At 44.9% G+C, this 16,545-nt stretch overlaps 1 protein-coding gene across 5 annotated transcripts; it reads left to right on the top strand.

Annotated features, from left to right (window-relative positions):
- The first annotated feature begins 628 nt into the window (after window positions 1-628).
- Window positions 629-15,359, top strand: LOC130694456 (SRSF protein kinase 3-like). 5 transcript variants are annotated; one of them, XM_059495071.1, is made up of 14 exons: window positions 629-757; window positions 903-1,035; window positions 9,683-9,783; window positions 10,141-10,249; window positions 10,394-10,676; window positions 10,743-10,905; window positions 11,246-11,401; window positions 12,063-12,155; window positions 12,230-12,358; window positions 12,424-12,557; window positions 12,625-12,732; window positions 12,802-12,964; window positions 13,030-13,313; window positions 13,393-15,359. In XM_059495071.1, exons 1-14 carry the CDS (start codon window positions 724-726, stop codon window positions 13,504-13,506), a joined length of 2,004 nt encoding a protein of 667 aa, XP_059351054.1. In that variant the 5' UTR covers window positions 629-723; the 3' UTR covers window positions 13,507-15,359. The 5 variants fall into 5 exon arrangements, 4 of the variants coding, with proteins under 4 accessions (XP_059351054.1, XP_059351051.1, XP_059351053.1 ...); XR_009420902.1 differs by lacking the exons at window positions 629-757; window positions 903-1,035 and adding an exon at window positions 3,490-4,970 and having other exon boundaries at window positions 13,393-13,618; window positions 13,701-15,359; XM_059495068.1 differs by lacking the exons at window positions 629-757; window positions 903-1,035 and adding an exon at window positions 3,490-4,970.
- Window positions 15,360-16,545: the final 1,186 nt, after the last annotated feature.

The following is a 16,545-nucleotide window of genomic DNA, read 5'->3' as shown; positions in this document are numbered from 1 at the left end:
ATCCCCCTCACATATACGACTAATTGAAAGGGCTTCTTCTACATGTGTTGAGAGACTTGTGTGTTTGCGAGCGTAGGGCGAACTGCCTTAAAAGGGTCGATGAATGGCCATTTCTGTAAGGAAGTGTTACCGAGCTAGCAGACAGTATGGAAAGCCCCACAAGGCCATGTACGCGAGGCTTTTGCTCCACGGTATTCTGCCTTTGACACAAAGTTGAGTGGGAGTCGCATTTGATCTTCGTTTTTCTACAACTTCTACAGTATCGATGATGACTGGCGATCATGCGAACTCTAAATTCCAAACCAATGAAATGGTCTTGTTTTTACGTTACGTTACAGAATACGTTAATGAAATACATGTCTGCTATTCTTTGCTTCTTTTCCCATGGAATTCAACTGTCTGCAAATAGGTGTAGCAATAGTTAGAATCCCAGGAAATAACTCTAAGGATTGCTTTTTGCCATATTAAGATTTCTTTCTTTTTGTCACCATTAAGACAAAAATATTTTGAACTATTAAACAAGGAAAGGAAAGAAACGTCGAGGGATCCGATCGCACGTCTGCTTTCCCGCTGCATGATAAAGCAAGTTGAAAACCCACAAATTCAAATAGCATACCAATTGGCAACGCAGCTATCAGTTGTTTCCCCATCGAATATGGCTGCCGATTGTTTCTCACTGTAAGCGTCCCAAACTCGTCTGGGGCCCGATTTTTTTTAACAAACATGAGCTCAATCAAGAGTGATACCAACCGTAGAGGTGAGTGCACCCGTTTTCGGTGTACTTTTTATAATATTACAGATTTACAAATCACACCTGTATTGCCATTTCCCTGTTTTTTTTGTTTCATGCCCTACCCTGGCTCGCTCACGCCTCAACGTGCTGTTTTTGTGTGATGAAACAGTGCTAGCTATCCAGGCAAAGAAGAAAAGATATAAAAACTCTAATAAAGGCAAAGGACGACCCAGAGAAAAGGAAACAAGAGAAGAAGACTCCACAAAGAAGGACAAGCGACCATCAGCAAAACCAACACCAAGGTGAGTCTTATCTGTCACATTTACAGGAAGGATGTTTTTTTCTTAATGATTTATCTGAGCTGCAAGTCGTGAGAGCTATTCAGGTATTCTCAAAGTAAAGATGTAAGTTGAGGATTGCTGAGATCCGTTGTGCAGTCCCAAAGCTCTTTCTTGCAACAGCGCAATTTGATTCTTTTGTGTCTTCCATCTGCTCCAAACGAAAGTGGTTTTAGTGGTGGTTGCAATGGACACTTGTGTCTTGATCTCTCCACTCGTGCCTACCCTTTATCAACTCAACCTTTGGAATAGAAGGGTATACGTCATGCTTATTTCATGCGTGTCAATAGGGCAACGTCAAGAGGGTCACGCAGCCCGTTTTCCATCGTAGTTTCTTTTTCAACGTTTGTGGCAGACGATTTTTGTCTTGCTGAATCCTCGTGCACGAAATGAAGTTTGGTTTGTCGTCACAATTCTAGAACGTTTTTATGTTGGAACTCTTACTTCCTTCTTTGTTGTTCGTTGGTTAGGTCTTTCATTTCACAAGTGTCAATTTGACCAACTATTTTTTTCTTTTCAGTTCTCCACTGGTTTTCGCAGGATTCTAATCACGATGTTTAGGGGGAATGGATATTTAGTACATTTTTCTGTGATAGAATTTGCTCGAAGTAAGTTTGACCTTGGTCATCTCTGTAGTGGTCGATGTGAAATCGATACGCGTTGGAGCCCCAATTCGCGCCTAAACAAGGTAGACATGTTTCATTGCAAACTCATCTTTGACGTTGATCTGGCGACATGACGTTGACGCTTACTCGACGACCTTAGCATCAGCAGTTGCATTACCTCGCTCCGGTTTCCACAACGGGAGAGATAACCCTTCCGGATTGCTATTTCTTTACAACAGTTTAACTTTTAGATAGTTTCTCCATTTAGTTAACAACTTAAAGGAGGGGCGGTTGGTTATTTTCTTGATCCTTGGGAAAGTCCGTGGGGTTCAGATTGCCGTAGGGGCAAGGGAAAAAAAGAAAAGCAGCCTAGAGCTTTTGTGTCTTTGTCCTTCTCTAAGTATATCGTATGTGTGTGAATGCTTAGGTTCACGTGACCGGCACATGGTATCTCACACCGTAGGGGAACACTGACTGTGGCGGAGTGCATTCCATCTATCTCAGATGGATGGTTTAGCTTTCGAATCGTGTACTTCGTAGAAAACGTATTTCGCTTTTCTCTTGTGTTTTAAATCGTGAGCGTTGCCCTTTAATGGATCAGTGGATCCTTTCGTGGATACCCGGTAGCTTTTGGGCCCTTTTGGTACCAGTCGCTACTTGCGCGATCCTTATCTACGCTATCGAGAGAGATGATGACACGAACGGAGAGTTTCGTCATTCAATTCGCAAAGAACGTCAGTTCGTCACCTCGTCGTCGTTTATCGTCATCGTGGAAGAAAGCGTCACTGACGGGTGCGACGCCAAGTAAGTTCTCATTGTGTTACGTTCGGTCGTCTAGGCAACTGAAATCATAACGATGCGGCTGTCATAGCTCAGAGATAAAACAAATAGAAACAAAGACAGCAAGACATTGTAGAGATTTTTTTCGACGGCACCATCGTCCACGTACCACGTACATATCGAGATTAAGAGAGCTCTACCATCATGAGACCCGCCCCAACTCGCAACGTCTACACCCTCCGTATGTGTGGTATTGATTGTCCCGGATCAAGGCAAAAGTTTTTTTTTTTTTTTTCAGCGTTAGTTCCCACACATACACTCACACGACATGGCAGCGTAGCGAAAAGAGAGAAACGTGTAGCGATGACGACGGGATTGTTACAAATCCACGAAAGTTCTCACCTTTTTTTCGGGTTGAAATCTTTTAGCGGAAATCCTCTACCCGATGTTCCTTCAAGTGGATCACAAAAAAGAGAAGAATACGGCGGTGCAGAGTTCATTTAGACAAACCTTTTGAATTTTTCTTTTTCCGTTTCACGCCTTTTTTCAATATTTGTAAAAAAAATACGTTTGAGTTCTTTTTTCCCCCTCGTTGCCTTACTGGACAACCCCCTCCCCCACTATTCCCTCGACTGACATTGGCCGTTGCTACCTTATAACTAGTGGTCCTTTGTTATTGATTTGCTACCTTGCTTGTGTGTGCTCGGCCTGTAGTTGGTGGTCTATCCCGCTGGAGTAAGGTGTGCTGGAGTAGCGGGCGTTGGAGAGAGAGAGAGAGAGTCGGAGGGAAGGAGCGCGTCAGGTCAGAGCGCACCCCTGCCCCACCCTCAAGGGGTTTGGCTACCATCCGTGCAAGACCGTAAAGTTAGGGAAGGAGCGGTTCCTCTCAGTCGCGTTCCGAGGTAGCCGTTCGTCAGTCGTGTGTGTTTTTTTCCTCGAGTGCAAGTTGTAGCACTCTGATCCGCCCAGATGTGTGTTTTGCGTGATTGATTTTTCTTTCTTTCGGTTGCTGTGAAACCCCCTTTTTGTTTTTGTTTTATCCATCGATATGGATGAGTTTTCCACTATGCCACCGTCCGATCGGTTCGGCACTTCATCTACATCGTCTTCGCCAGCAGACATGCATCGTCCGCGTCGTCATCTGCCGTCTCCGGCCTTGGCGCAAGCAACGTCCTTACTTAGACTGACTCAGACGTATGGTGGCAGCTTTGATATTTGCGATTTGAGCGTATTGCATTTGTCTCTGACGAGTTCGCCGTCAGCACCTGTCGTATCTTCGACCGTCCTCCATCCATCGGCTCTTATCGGAGTGGCCGGTCGTAAGCTACCCGTTCCGCGGCGAGCTCATCCCGCCGATCACCACAGCAAAATGTCGTCGTCGGGCCATCACATGAGCCAAAGTGATTTGATGATGGCAAGCGTGGCAGATGCGATGGATGAGATGGATGCTCTCATTCGTCCCTCGTCGGGATCGGCCTCGATTGGAAGTGCGAGCGTTCGCGATTCGCCGAAACTTTCGCTGTCGAGGAAGCTGCCCGTGCCGCCCGTATCCGCCGCAGCTAAAGTCATCAACCAATCACGACGCCTCTTGCCGCGACCCTTGTCGTGCGACGTGCCGTGTGTCAGCGATGCCGACATGGCCGCCGGACTGCAACCGTCCGCCTACCTGCCGACGAGTCAGAGAGCGAGGAGCTCGCAACTGTGCCGACCTTTTTCCTTCGATTACTCATCCGGTGCGGAAGCCGAATTGGAGGAGGCGGCGTTACTCCATCAGCCGCAACAGGGGACGGTCGGGAGCGATCCGAGTCTTTTGTATTTCGAAACGCAGAATCGCCGCACTTTGAACCGTCAGTCGAGCACGACGTCGTGTCCTGCGTTGGTCCGTCCTTGCGCGTTGTCGCCACGCTCTCCCAAGTACCGAACGGATGCGTCCTCGTTCAACGGAAGTGTCAGCGGCGGAAGTAGCATCAACACGACCCCTAGTCCCCTGCCTCATTTGCATCAATCCTCGTCAATCCTGTCGACCACGACCATCACCGATCCAGCTGCCTACGTCCCGACCGGAGTCCTTGTGCCTTTTTCTACCCCATCACACCACACCGCCTTACCTTTATCGATTGTATCCAGTCAAGCGGTCGGGACAGCTGGAATAATCCCTCCCCGTCCTTATTTGTGGCCGGCCACTGCCACTCACGAGAATCCGTCGTTAATGATTCCTTCGACCGGTTCGGCCTTTCGTGCGCCGCCACTCGCCTCTCAATACAGACAAGCTTCACTGTCACTCCCGCCAAGCGGACTTGATCCGTCGTTCGATACCGCCACGACGGCCACCACCTCTAGCATTGCTGCTACAACAACATTGGCGATGCGTCGCCACCGTTTCCATCACGACGTCGGTGACGAAGGCGGTTCCTTTTGCGGACCGTTTGGTGAATTTTCGCATTACCGATTGGACATGCAACGTCCGTCGCGCTCGCGTCAGCCTGTCCGCAATAGTACCATCTTGGCGGCCAGGTAATTTCAATGATTGCCTCCGATTTCTTTCCCCCCCCCTTCTTCTTTTCAGTGTTCAAAGGAAATTGAACACACATACAAAAAGAGAGAAAAACGAAAACGTCTTTGAGAATATGTTGCGTCAGTCAATCGATCCAATCCAATCTGCATGGCATGTTAAGGTTTGAGTAGACTAAGAAATTGAACGAGAGGGCATTTTTCTTCTTTTTTGCCGGTCGGTCTCGCTGGGTGGGTGGCGGACGACATAGACCTGAATCGACCGACGGGCACAAAGACGTCAGAATCAAAACGGGAAAAGGGGTTACGTCTGTGTTAGGTTTCTTTCTCTTTTCGGCTTCCCGCTAGCGGACATATATATATATTTTCTAGCAACCTTTTGAATGATTGAAATAAGGACTCGGTGTGTGTGCGTGTGTGATGCCTTTCCGGCCTCTCCCGTTCGTGATGAAAGTTCAATGAGGAGAGTTGGGGATGTCGTTTGTCATTAGTTTCTTTGATGTCTTTCTTGCGCTCTTTCCGCTCAACGTAACGCGGACGTGTGTAACGACAGCTGCAAAGTTGGGGGCTGCGAAAACGCGAAGAGATCGATGGATAATGCATCAGCTAGTTGCAAGAATTGGCCCCGTCCTGCCTAATAGGGTCTTTATTAATGGATGCTGATAATTGGGTGTGATGGACGAGTACAAAACGACATGCTCATCCGCGTTGGCGGTGAGTTGGACTGTTGAACCGGCATCTCGCACTTGAAAAGATGCGAGATTGTAAAAGGCCCTCCCCGTCGTTGTTGGCCAATTTTTGTGCGTGTTGTGCCCTATCGGTGGCGTACCCAGCGCCAACATGTTTTTCAAAAGATTGATTATTTTATGGGTTGTTGTTCGTCGAAGGAGGGAAAGTATCGAGCGTCGAGCTCGTGTTTCTCGTCGTTTCTTTTTTGTTGTGTGATGTGTATCCATTTTTGCCTGCCAACTTGATATCGTAGGGATTTGGGTTGCAGAAGTACGATCGACAAGACCCGAGTTGCTCGTGGTAATGCTGAAAGGCGAACGGATCAGGACGGGAGGGTATCGAAAACTTTTGATTGCGTATCGTGTTTCCTTGCTAGATATTTCGCTGTGCATGATAATATCTACAGGAGAGACTTCTATTTTTTTTTTTTTTTTTTTCAATGTATCATCTGTTTTCGCTGTTTGTTCTTGCGAGTTTCTTTGTCTCTCCTTGACTGCTCCGAGCCGCGATCAAATTGGACGGAAAGAGGACAGGGCTCAGAGCGAGGGGCACGAGACGAAATGGCAATAGCACGCTGTCAAAACAGATGCTCTACATCTTTCTTTTTTTTTTTTGGTCCTCGTCTTCTGTCATTCGCACTGGAGTACCTTAGTGGTTAGTTTCATGGTGGAACGCCGATGTTAGTCCTAGCGTCAATTCTCTCGGGTCGGATGTTATGAAAACGATAAGCGTAGGGGGGAGGTCCTCATTAAGAAGCGAATGTCTCTCTCTACTCAGCTCGATAGAGTGGCTCGTCAACGTGACTAATCTCATTCGAGAAGCACGTCGTAACTCCCCTCCGCCTTTAGGCTTCTCTGATACACCTTTTTTTGTGCTTTCAATGGTTGCGTTCATCCCGTTTATTTTTTTGTGGGTAAACGTAGAGTTGAGTAATGTCAACCATTCTTTTGTGTCTTTATTCATATTCGACAATATCTTTTTTTTTCCTATTTATCTTGTTTGTTTTCTTGGAAAAAATGGGGAAGGTTTGCCTTCATTCTTTTTTTTTCTTGTTTAGCTTTTTTTTTTGCTTTCTTAATACTCTGCCGTCAATCTCTTGGCTTTGCTTTTCTACATGTTGATGAACCGGAAAGCTCCCTAGACCCATTCCGGGATTCTTGTTCCACTAGCCCTTCTATGCTCGCTGTTTATTGTTTGTCTTTGTTTTTGTATATAGCATCCGAATTCCGGCCGGATATGCTACATCTCTGGGGTGTTATTCCTATTTTTTTTTGTTGTTTCGTATCTATTTGTGCTTTTGGGCCAATATTCATAAATTATTTGTCGTGCGTCATCGTAGTATGCTGCTTATAGATGAGAGAACGATGATACCAAGCCAAACTATACACGCCCTCCGTAACCCCTCTTACACACACACAAAAACGATCATCAGTGAGTGGGGAAACTAAGTATAGGATTTTTTTTTTTTTTTTTTTTTTTTTTTCGAAAAAGAATACCCCAGCTGCGTATGTTGTTTGTAATCGATTAGTCTCTCGCGAACAGGGTCAAAAGGAATGAAACGAATCGGAAAGATTGACAAAACGGTGTTGGATTTGTGTAATCGATTTCTATGGCCAAATCGATACAAGTCTTGAAGAGTTGTTGGAACTGTATTGGACGAATGGAGATGGTGTGTGTGCGAGGTGGTGGGGGATAGAAGAAGTTGGCTGGATTGATTGATACGTCGTGCGAGCGGACGAGACGCAGAAGGGTGCTCTGTCCGCTGCCAAGCCGGGCCAATTCGGAAATAGCTACCGCCTTGTCCTTGAGATCTTTTTTTTGCGCTGTCCCCCTTTGCGTTTATTTTGGAACGTTGGGAGGCTAGTCTTTAGAATGAGGCGGCCTATATTCATTGCAAGCTCCCCGCATTTTGCTCTCCCCCTCTACTCTCTCCTTCAAGCGAAACGCGGACGTCCAAACAGTAGGAGAGAGATCGTGGAGATGCTACTGGCATTTCCAGCACTAGTCTTCCGTTTTCCCTCCGTGAATTCACAACGCTGTCCGTCAACTCCGCCTTCTCTGACCTCCTCTCCCCTTACTAATTCTCTAATCAGTTTCTTTTTTTTTGCGTGTTGCTTATTGTTATTTATTTTTGGAACACGAACTGTCGCCAAAAAAAAAGAAAACAAAACACGAATGGAGCAGTTTGGAATTGTGAAGCGTTAGTCATTTTGTTGTGCGTGCGTGCGTGCGTGCGTGCGATTGAGCTTGTTCGTTGGACGATGAGAGACGATACGGCGTCAATGTGCACCTGCCCCATCGACGCTTTCAACGATACGAGCATGGCCGAGACGGACCCACTTCCGCCTTGGCTTCTATCAGAGCGGACAGAGTCGTTCGCCTCTTTTACGCCAGTGGATCGTTGGCTGATCAGTCGGAGCCAGCGCGAGTGTTGGTGGACAAGTCGATCGGGCAGCGCGAAACTCATTTGGTTACTCGACGAAGGCGGAGGAGAACACATCGAAAGGCCGGCCAAAATCGAGAAGCCGGACTCGGTGATTGTGGCCGCTCGTCCGCTAGTTGCCGCCATGTTGACGATGATTTTCGCCTATTTAATGATTCGCAATCTGATGGGCTGGCATCGCAGTTTGCCGACGGACGGCCGTCACGGCCGCATGGCCAGTGGCTTGCGACTCCATCGGCGGCGATGGCGGGACGACGGAGACTGGATCGATTATTTCGCCGACGATTCGGATTCCTTTGACGCTATGATCGTCGAAAACGATTACGATCGACTGTTCATTGGACCGGCGTCGGGTTGCTTGAGTTTGCCCGTTAGAAAACCGGCCCTTTGCGCCGTCACGTATCAGGAAGAATTGGAAGAAGGCGGAGATAACGTGTTGATGGAACTGTGCGATGCGACTTCGTTCTCTTCCGATGGTTGGTCCTCGTCTTGTTCTGGCGAATCATTGGCCGTCACTGGGCAAGAGCCACCGCTCCAGCATACGCTTTTGATCTGTTCGTCGTTGACTGCCTGTTATATCGGTCGGCCTGACGGAAGTAACGCGAGCGATGAAGAAGAAAATGAATTTGAATTTCAATCGATTTCGAGCAGCCCATCGTTCGCAACGGCCCCGTCCTCGTTGTCGTTTTCATTTGACGATGCAGTGTCTGATTGTTCAATGGAATTCGACACTGCCAGCAGCGGGTGAGTTGTCCCCCCACCCTCCCCCATTTAGAATTTCAAATGAATCGATCCATAGGCCATCGTTCGAGTCGGCATGTTGTCCTGGCTTTTCTCTCACTGGGGTGGGCTGTACACGTCCTGATGGTAGAGCGATGATGCGACAAAGGAACACCCATTTCTCCCCGTCAAACACAACACACACACGAAAGGAATATCTACATGTTTTTAGATGCTTGTACACACATTCTTATTTTTATCGATTTTATGCGACGCTTGACAACGTTCGATGTAAATGTGATTGTTGTTGACACCGTGAAGCGGCTGGTTGTTTGCTCGATTGTGTAAGGTCCCCCCTCCATTTTTTGTTGACGACAATCTCACCTGAGGTTGCTGGGGCGATAGATGCCATTTGGGCTTTGTTGCTAGTACCGACCACGGTTTGCAAAGTTGATACGAGCTGATAAAAAAGAAAGCGTATAATCAAGTTATCGATTCACGAAATTGTTTAAACAGACGGATATAGCCGAGTAGGAGAGAAACACGGAAACTAAGGCTAATAGATTATCAAGTAAAAGCGAGTTTGTCGATTCACCCAATCGATATCCAGTGTCCCTCTTTTGTTGTGCTGAATGCACCGCCAATCACGAAAAAGCTGATGAGGTGACCGGTTGATATGTGATTAAATGATCCGTGACGCCCTTATCTGGTGGCAGTTGCCAGATGAGCGTCGAACCGCAAGTTGATATTGGTCATCAATGCTTTGCATGATTTCTCTTGCGATACAGAGGCTTCATTCTTGCGTTTGTTTCGATTGTTTTAGGAACGATGTCAAGGGATCGATCTCTGAAACGCTAGACGAAGACGAAGAGATCCTAGGCTCTGATGACGACGAACAAGAAGATCCCAGGGATTACACTAAAGGTACAGTAGAAATAGAGAAAAGAAAGCTCCTTTTCTTTTCTCTGCTTCCTTAATGCTGAGCATCGAACAGTGTGCCCAGCTGGTTAGTTGGTAGAACATTATCGATCAGTATCAGCGACTTTTCTTTTTCCCTTTCCACCCCCCCCCCCCCCCCCCCCCACATCGCCCATATCCTTTCTGTTTTGCTTCGATGATCCTACCTGATCCACTTCCCAAGTTTACGCATGCTATTCCCATCGATTTTGTTTTGTTTTTGTCTAGAGCTGCGAATACCTCATTCGACCCGCGCGCTCTCGTCTGTGTGTTGTCGTTTTTCGTTACTTAGTTTGTTTTCCTTTCGTCTCTCTCTTTGTCCAGGTGGATACCATCCAGTCAAGATTGGTGACCTCTTTCACAATCGATATCACGTCGTGCGCAAACTGGGATGGGGCCATTTCTCCACCGTCTGGCTCTGCTGGGATTTGGTGTCAGTTCTTGTTTTACGATCCCTATTTTTTTTTTTTTTTTTATAAGTTTTGTCTTTTTTATTATACAGACAATGTCTGCGCAAATTTCGCATAATTTTCACGGTTTCACGTTGTGAACTTTTTTTTTAATTATTATTGTGCAGGGCGAAGCGATTTGTGGCCCTCAAGGTGGTCAAGAGCGCATCGCACTACACGGAGACGGCCCTGGACGAGATCAAGTTGCTGCGCTGCGTCCGCGAGAGCGATGAAACGGATCCTAAACGCGAGAAGACGGTCCAGCTTCTCGACGACTTTAAGATCAGCGGAATCAACGGGACGCACGTCTGCATGGTCTTTGAGGTTCTCGGCCACAACCTCCTCAAGCTCATCATCCGCAGCCAGTACCAAGGCATTCCCCTGCTCAACGTCAAGACCATCATCCGCCAGGTTTGATCAATCAAATTATACTGAAGAGTCTCGAAACGATTTTTAACGTTTCCATCGCTTGTTTAGGTCCTTGAAGGTTTAGATTATTTGCATACCAAGTGTCGCATCATCCACACAGACATCAAGCCTGAAAATATATTGATTTGCGTCGATGAGCCCTTCATCCGGAAGTTGGCAGCTGATGCCACCCAATGGCATAAGATGGGCATGAAACTTCCCGGATCTTTAGGTATTATTATGTTGTTGTCATTATCATACTTTTTTTTTTTGTATGAGACTCTCTGAAGTTTATTTCTTATAATTCTCTTGTCGTCTGGCAAACGAAACGTGCCGATCCCGTTTGGCTGTAGATGTCGAATGGTTCATTATCTCGCTGACTTTCTTGTTCTCGTTATATTCGTTCTTAGTCTCACTCCCTCTTTCGCCTTAAAGCCTTTGATTTCTTTTGTTCCTCTCCAAGTCGAGAGCAGACGCCTGTTGGAGAGTCTGAAAGAAATGAGGATGTGGAGGGGATTCATTGCTATTTCTTGCCTTGTCTTTTAATTCCGAGTCGCTTCTTTCTATTGCAGTGAGCACGGCGCCCAAAGAGCTGCAGTCGCCCAACACGACCAACATGTCAAAGAGCAAGAAGAAGAAGATGAAAAAGAAAGCCAAAAAGAAGGCGGAATTGCTGGAAAAACAGCTCCAACAGCTTGAGGAGCTGGAGGAGAATCTCCAGATCAATGGTACTCACAAACTCCCTTCTTTTTTTTTCGATTCAAAATCACTTTTTCATCTCTGCGCTACGATAATGGGCAAGTGGCGGAATCGGGGGTAGGCGAAGCGCAATGACTAGTAATGAAATGCGAGCGAGTTATGGCTGTCATTAGCATTGACAGAATGAAAACTGGAGAATGCGCCATGACGGTAGCTATCGTTTCATGCGCTCATGTTTTACGCACATAGTGTACTAGAAATGAGAGAGAGTTGTTTTTGAAAAAAACAAAAACGTCGGTACAAAATCAGGAGACAAATGGCTCGATTCGCCTTGAAAGCACCGAAACGCATCAGCGGTTCTGCACGCGACACACATCGATCTCTTCAGGGTCTTTTGTGGCTGCGTCGCGTGGTTCCGCGTTTGTGCGCATCGCGGAACATTAAAATGGGGTGCACCATCTCTAGAATATTTACATTTCATTTGCAATTCGTATTTGTCGCATTATCACTATATCTCTCTCTCTCTCCCGTGTTTTCCCACTGCCAACTTCCCAATGTCATAGCTGCAATTGACTTGTTGACGGGAAAACTTAACATTATTTATTATTAATTTTTTCGTTCCCCCTTTTTTTTTATTTTTTGTCATCGTCATTGGTATGATCGGATGTGTGGATGACGCAATGATTGCAGGATGTAAAGAGACGGAGAAGAACGGAACGAGCTTCCAGGCTGCAGATGAAGCGTGCGCAGCCAATCCCTCTCTCAGGAACGGTGGATCAAACAGTAAAAAGAGAATTGCATCTTATTCGTTTACTTTTTGAGTTAATTTCATTGTGTTTTTCTTCTTTCTCTCTTAGATGTGGAACACCGCAAGAGTTTCGCAGAAATGACGGAGGCCCAAGTTCATCCAGCTTCGTCCGCCTCTGCACCGGAAGGCTTTCTCAATCCACAAGATAATCCTAATGGCAACGAGAACTCGATCGGTAGTACGTGATATCATTGTATTTTAGGATCGTTCATTTTTAAAATTGGAACCGTTTTTGTGCACTAGGTGAAAGCAGTATGCGTCGCACGTCTTCTGTTCCAGACCAGCGATCATTGTTGGATAAAAGACCGGATCCTGTCCGCGAAGTCTGGCCCGATATGTTGGTGAAAATTGCGGATTTGGGCAACGCTTGTTGGGTGGTAAGTCCCGTAACGGACACTTGCCTGGAATTTAGGTAATCATGTGCATTTTTTCCTCGTTGAATAGCATCATCACTTTACCGAAGATATTCAGACGAGGCAATATCGTTGTCTGGAAGTTCTGCTCGGTGCTGGATACGGAACTCCGGCTGATATCTGGAGTACGGCTTGCATGGTATGTTCGCATTGTTCGTTTAAAAAATAGTTCGTTCTGGTGTTGATGTTTTTTTTCTTCAATTCAAAGGCTTTCGAGTTAGCCACCGGTGACTATCTGTTCGAGCCTCATTCTGGTGAGGATTATTCGAGGGATGAGGACCATTTGGCTCACATTATCGAGTTGTTGGGCGATATTCCAAAACACATCGCGGCTTCGGGAAAATATTCTCGCGTCTTTTTCAATAAAAAGGGTAAGTTAATATTTTTAGGGCTCTTTATTAAGATGGAATCTTTTTAATGATTCGCCGTGAAACAGGAGAGCTGAGACACATCACAAAACTGAAGCCTTGGGGTCTGTTTGAGGTGCTAACGGAGAAATATGAATGGGACGTGCAACAAGCGCGCGATTTTGCCGAATTTCTTCATCCCATGTTGGCGTTTGATCCTAACCAGCGAGCCACGGCAGCCGAATGCCTGCTCCATCCGTGGCTGACGGGCGTACCGCTTGATGGCCATCAGCAACAGTTGCAAGCCGAACGTCGCCAGTGTCTGTCCTTTGTCCATCAACCGACCGAAGAAGTCGGTGATTTGGACGAAGAGGTACATCTTGCACTATATCTGCAATTTACTTGCAACCATCTTGATCAAGAACTTAATCTTTCGATCGTTTAATGATTAGGACGATGACGACGAGGATGATGAAGACGATGAAGATGACGACGATGATGATGAGGATGATGACGACGACGAGCGTGATGCAGAAAAACCTCGACAGGTCGTTGTTCCTTCATGACACTCTTTCGATTTGATTGGCATTTCGTCGCTCACTTTGATCAACCGCTCGACCACTTCACCATCATCAAACACTCCTTCCCCTCACACGAACATATACACTCATGAAACACGTAAATAATCATGTCCTTTTTACCTAAACTTCCCTCCCAATGACCTTTTTTTTTTTTTTTTTTTTTTTTTTTTTTTTAATAGTCCATCTTTCCTCCTATTCGTTGGCTGCGTGTATTCCATCTTCCTGTCATTGAATCATGCCCGAGCAGTGAAAAATCATATCCATTTGGTGAGAAAACAAGCAACATCTCCCTCCACCATCGTCCCCTCCTTTTTTCAGTTTTCAATCCAAATCCAGTTCAATCTTTTTATTTATTATTATTTTCTTGTCGCCATTTGAAAAGTGAACGTAGAAGGCCATCGTAATGGAATTCCATCCCTTAAAAAATATCATCCAATCCAGCAATCGCTAGGTCATATTCAGAGGAGAGGGAAACAACAATAACGCAAACGGAATAGTTAGCCCATAAAACGAGGAGTTTCATTCCGTTTCGGGATGCATTTGCAAACTATTTGATATGCCGCCTCATTTCCTTGATTTTTGTTTACTTTTTTTTTTTGCTGGGCGTCTCTTTCACATCTCTGAGTCGTCGTTGTCTTGTGTCATTTTTTAATTTATTTTCTCTAAGTTGAAGAGGAGTTACGTGCGCACTCATGCTCCTACAGTTTGAGATCGGTGTCGCACGAGTCTTGGAGAAAACGAAAGATGCGATGATACCGCCATCGCCCCGCTGAATTTAAATTATTCTTTGAATGTCGTCCCGACATTCCAGACTGCGTGACGGTATTTAAAACGTCAAGACGTATCTTGAAGTTCATCGTCATTTGTTCCCGATTTTTTTTTTTTTTTGTCTTTGTTAATGAGCAAATTTGAAGATGTACCGAACTTGAGTACGAAAGATGGGTGATTGCGTAGCACTCGTCTGTCTTGACAGGAGACAGAATGGAATTGGTACCTTATGTGATACGCCGTTGTCGAGGTTTAAGTCCTTTTTTTTTTTCTCCCTCCCTTTTTGTCCCTAGAACGTCTTTTATTTTGAAAATCTCCTTTTGCGGGAGGGGAGGGAAAGGGGGTTGGGGTTTCAAGTGTTGAATGAAGCTCCTAGGGCAATATATATCTCACTGAATTGGCTAATTTTTGTTTAAATTTTTTTTTAATTTTTATTTCTATTCTAATTTTTTTTTTGTATATTAACGTTGGTGCGTGGCCTGTTGCACTCTATAATGGTGAAAACGAAAAGAAAAAAAAATGAGGAAAAGCAGGCTACAAATAGGTAACTGGATTGCACGGTTCGATTAGTAGATTGACTTGCTCGCTCTCTTTGTACACCACCACAATCCTTAACTCTCTCTCCTCGTCGTCTCTCTTCTCTCTCTCTCTCACCCCCCGTCCTCACCCGAACATTTATTATCCATTCTTCGAATTGAAAGTCAATTGTAGCCCCCGATAGAAGACAAAAAGAAGACGAAGAAGAAGGATATTGTTATCTTCCGAGTGCAATTCTGCGGTTCTCTCTTGTATCTGTCCTGTCTGACGCAACCTATCGCCTCCCTCTCAGAATTCTGTCACCTTTATTATGATTTCTATTTTGTCGATAATAGAACAATTTGATCAGGAGAAACAGGTGGACAATTATTGGAATGAGAAGACGTTCAGCCGCGTCTCGTTTTGCGTTTCTTGTATGTATGGTCAGTTAATCCCCTCAACCTTTATAATCGTCAATCGCGGATAACGTCATCAACCCTTTCAAGAAAAAGTAACGAAAAACAAAGATTAAATAAACTCCCATGTTTATCCTCTTTTGTTGGCTTTTCGTAATTGTGTTGGATGGTCGAGACGTTGTTCTCATGTTTGTCCCTGATTGTTGAAGGAATGACACCCTTCTGTGTACCACCGTGTCCGTCTCTCCTCTCTCCCTCCACAGCCATGGACGACATCGACGATATACACACCTCAAATATTTTACAAGAGAAAAATAAATCGAGAGAAATAAAAATGAAAAAATAAATCATCGCCTTGGATATTTTCCGCTTTCTCCAGTAAGCATTTGCCTTTTGTTGATTTAATGGAAAACACTTTTTAAAAAATATTTTTAGTTTCAGGGCGGGCGACCATTTTGGAAATTCACCGTATATTTCCGCTGCATCGCGCTAGCGCTATAGTGTACTGGCGCGCTAGCAATATTTCAAATATTCCGTGTATCTCAAAAACGATTAAATTAACGAAAAAAATAGCAATTTTCCCGGAATCAGGATTCAATTTTGAGTATATGCTGTGATATTCAACCAATTCCGATGAGTGTTAGTTTTTGCGGAAAAAAAAATTTAAGCCTGACTTTTCGTAACCCGACTACATAAAGCCCGACCTTTCTTAGTCAGGCTTATTTATCAGTCGGTCTTAAAAAATTTTTCGGCGATGACAAATATTCAGTAAATGTGGAGAACTAAAACTATAAATCTGACCGCTAGATGGCGATAGCAGTAGAACAGAAAACAGGCCGATATATTTTTTTTTTGGTTAGAGCAGATTTATATATGGCAATCCGTTTTACATGATGAAAAAAAAATGGCGGAAAAAAAAAAAAAACGCACTTTTTTCTCTTTTTTCTACCCGTAGCCATCTATCAGTCGGTTTCGTTATTACAGGCATGTAAGCAATTTGAGTTAATTGTATCCCATTAGCAGTTAATTGAGTAGCGTGACTGGAGAACAACGCGTGGCTGGAGGAACAATTGAAAAATGGATAAGATAATAAAACAAAAAAATGGTAAGTATAAACATTATTATATTGGTTTTCAATTATTAATTATTGTTTATTAGATCAAATTATGAAGCTGCAGGCCCAGTTATTGGAACAACACAAAATATTAGATAACAAAGCTAAGGATTGTAGGCCTAACACGTAATGATTCTATTTATTTGCTTTTATTCATTCGTGTTTTGTAGCTCAAATTTTGAGTCTTCAAGCTCAGCTAGGGGAAAAGAA

This window comes from Daphnia carinata, chromosome 4, assembly GCF_022539665.2.
Source record: "Daphnia carinata strain CSIRO-1 chromosome 4, CSIRO_AGI_Dcar_HiC_V3, whole genome shotgun sequence".
Classification (NCBI taxonomy): Eukaryota; Metazoa; Arthropoda; class Branchiopoda; order Diplostraca; family Daphniidae; genus Daphnia; species Daphnia carinata.
This window is presented reverse-complemented; position numbering and strand designations above follow the sequence as displayed.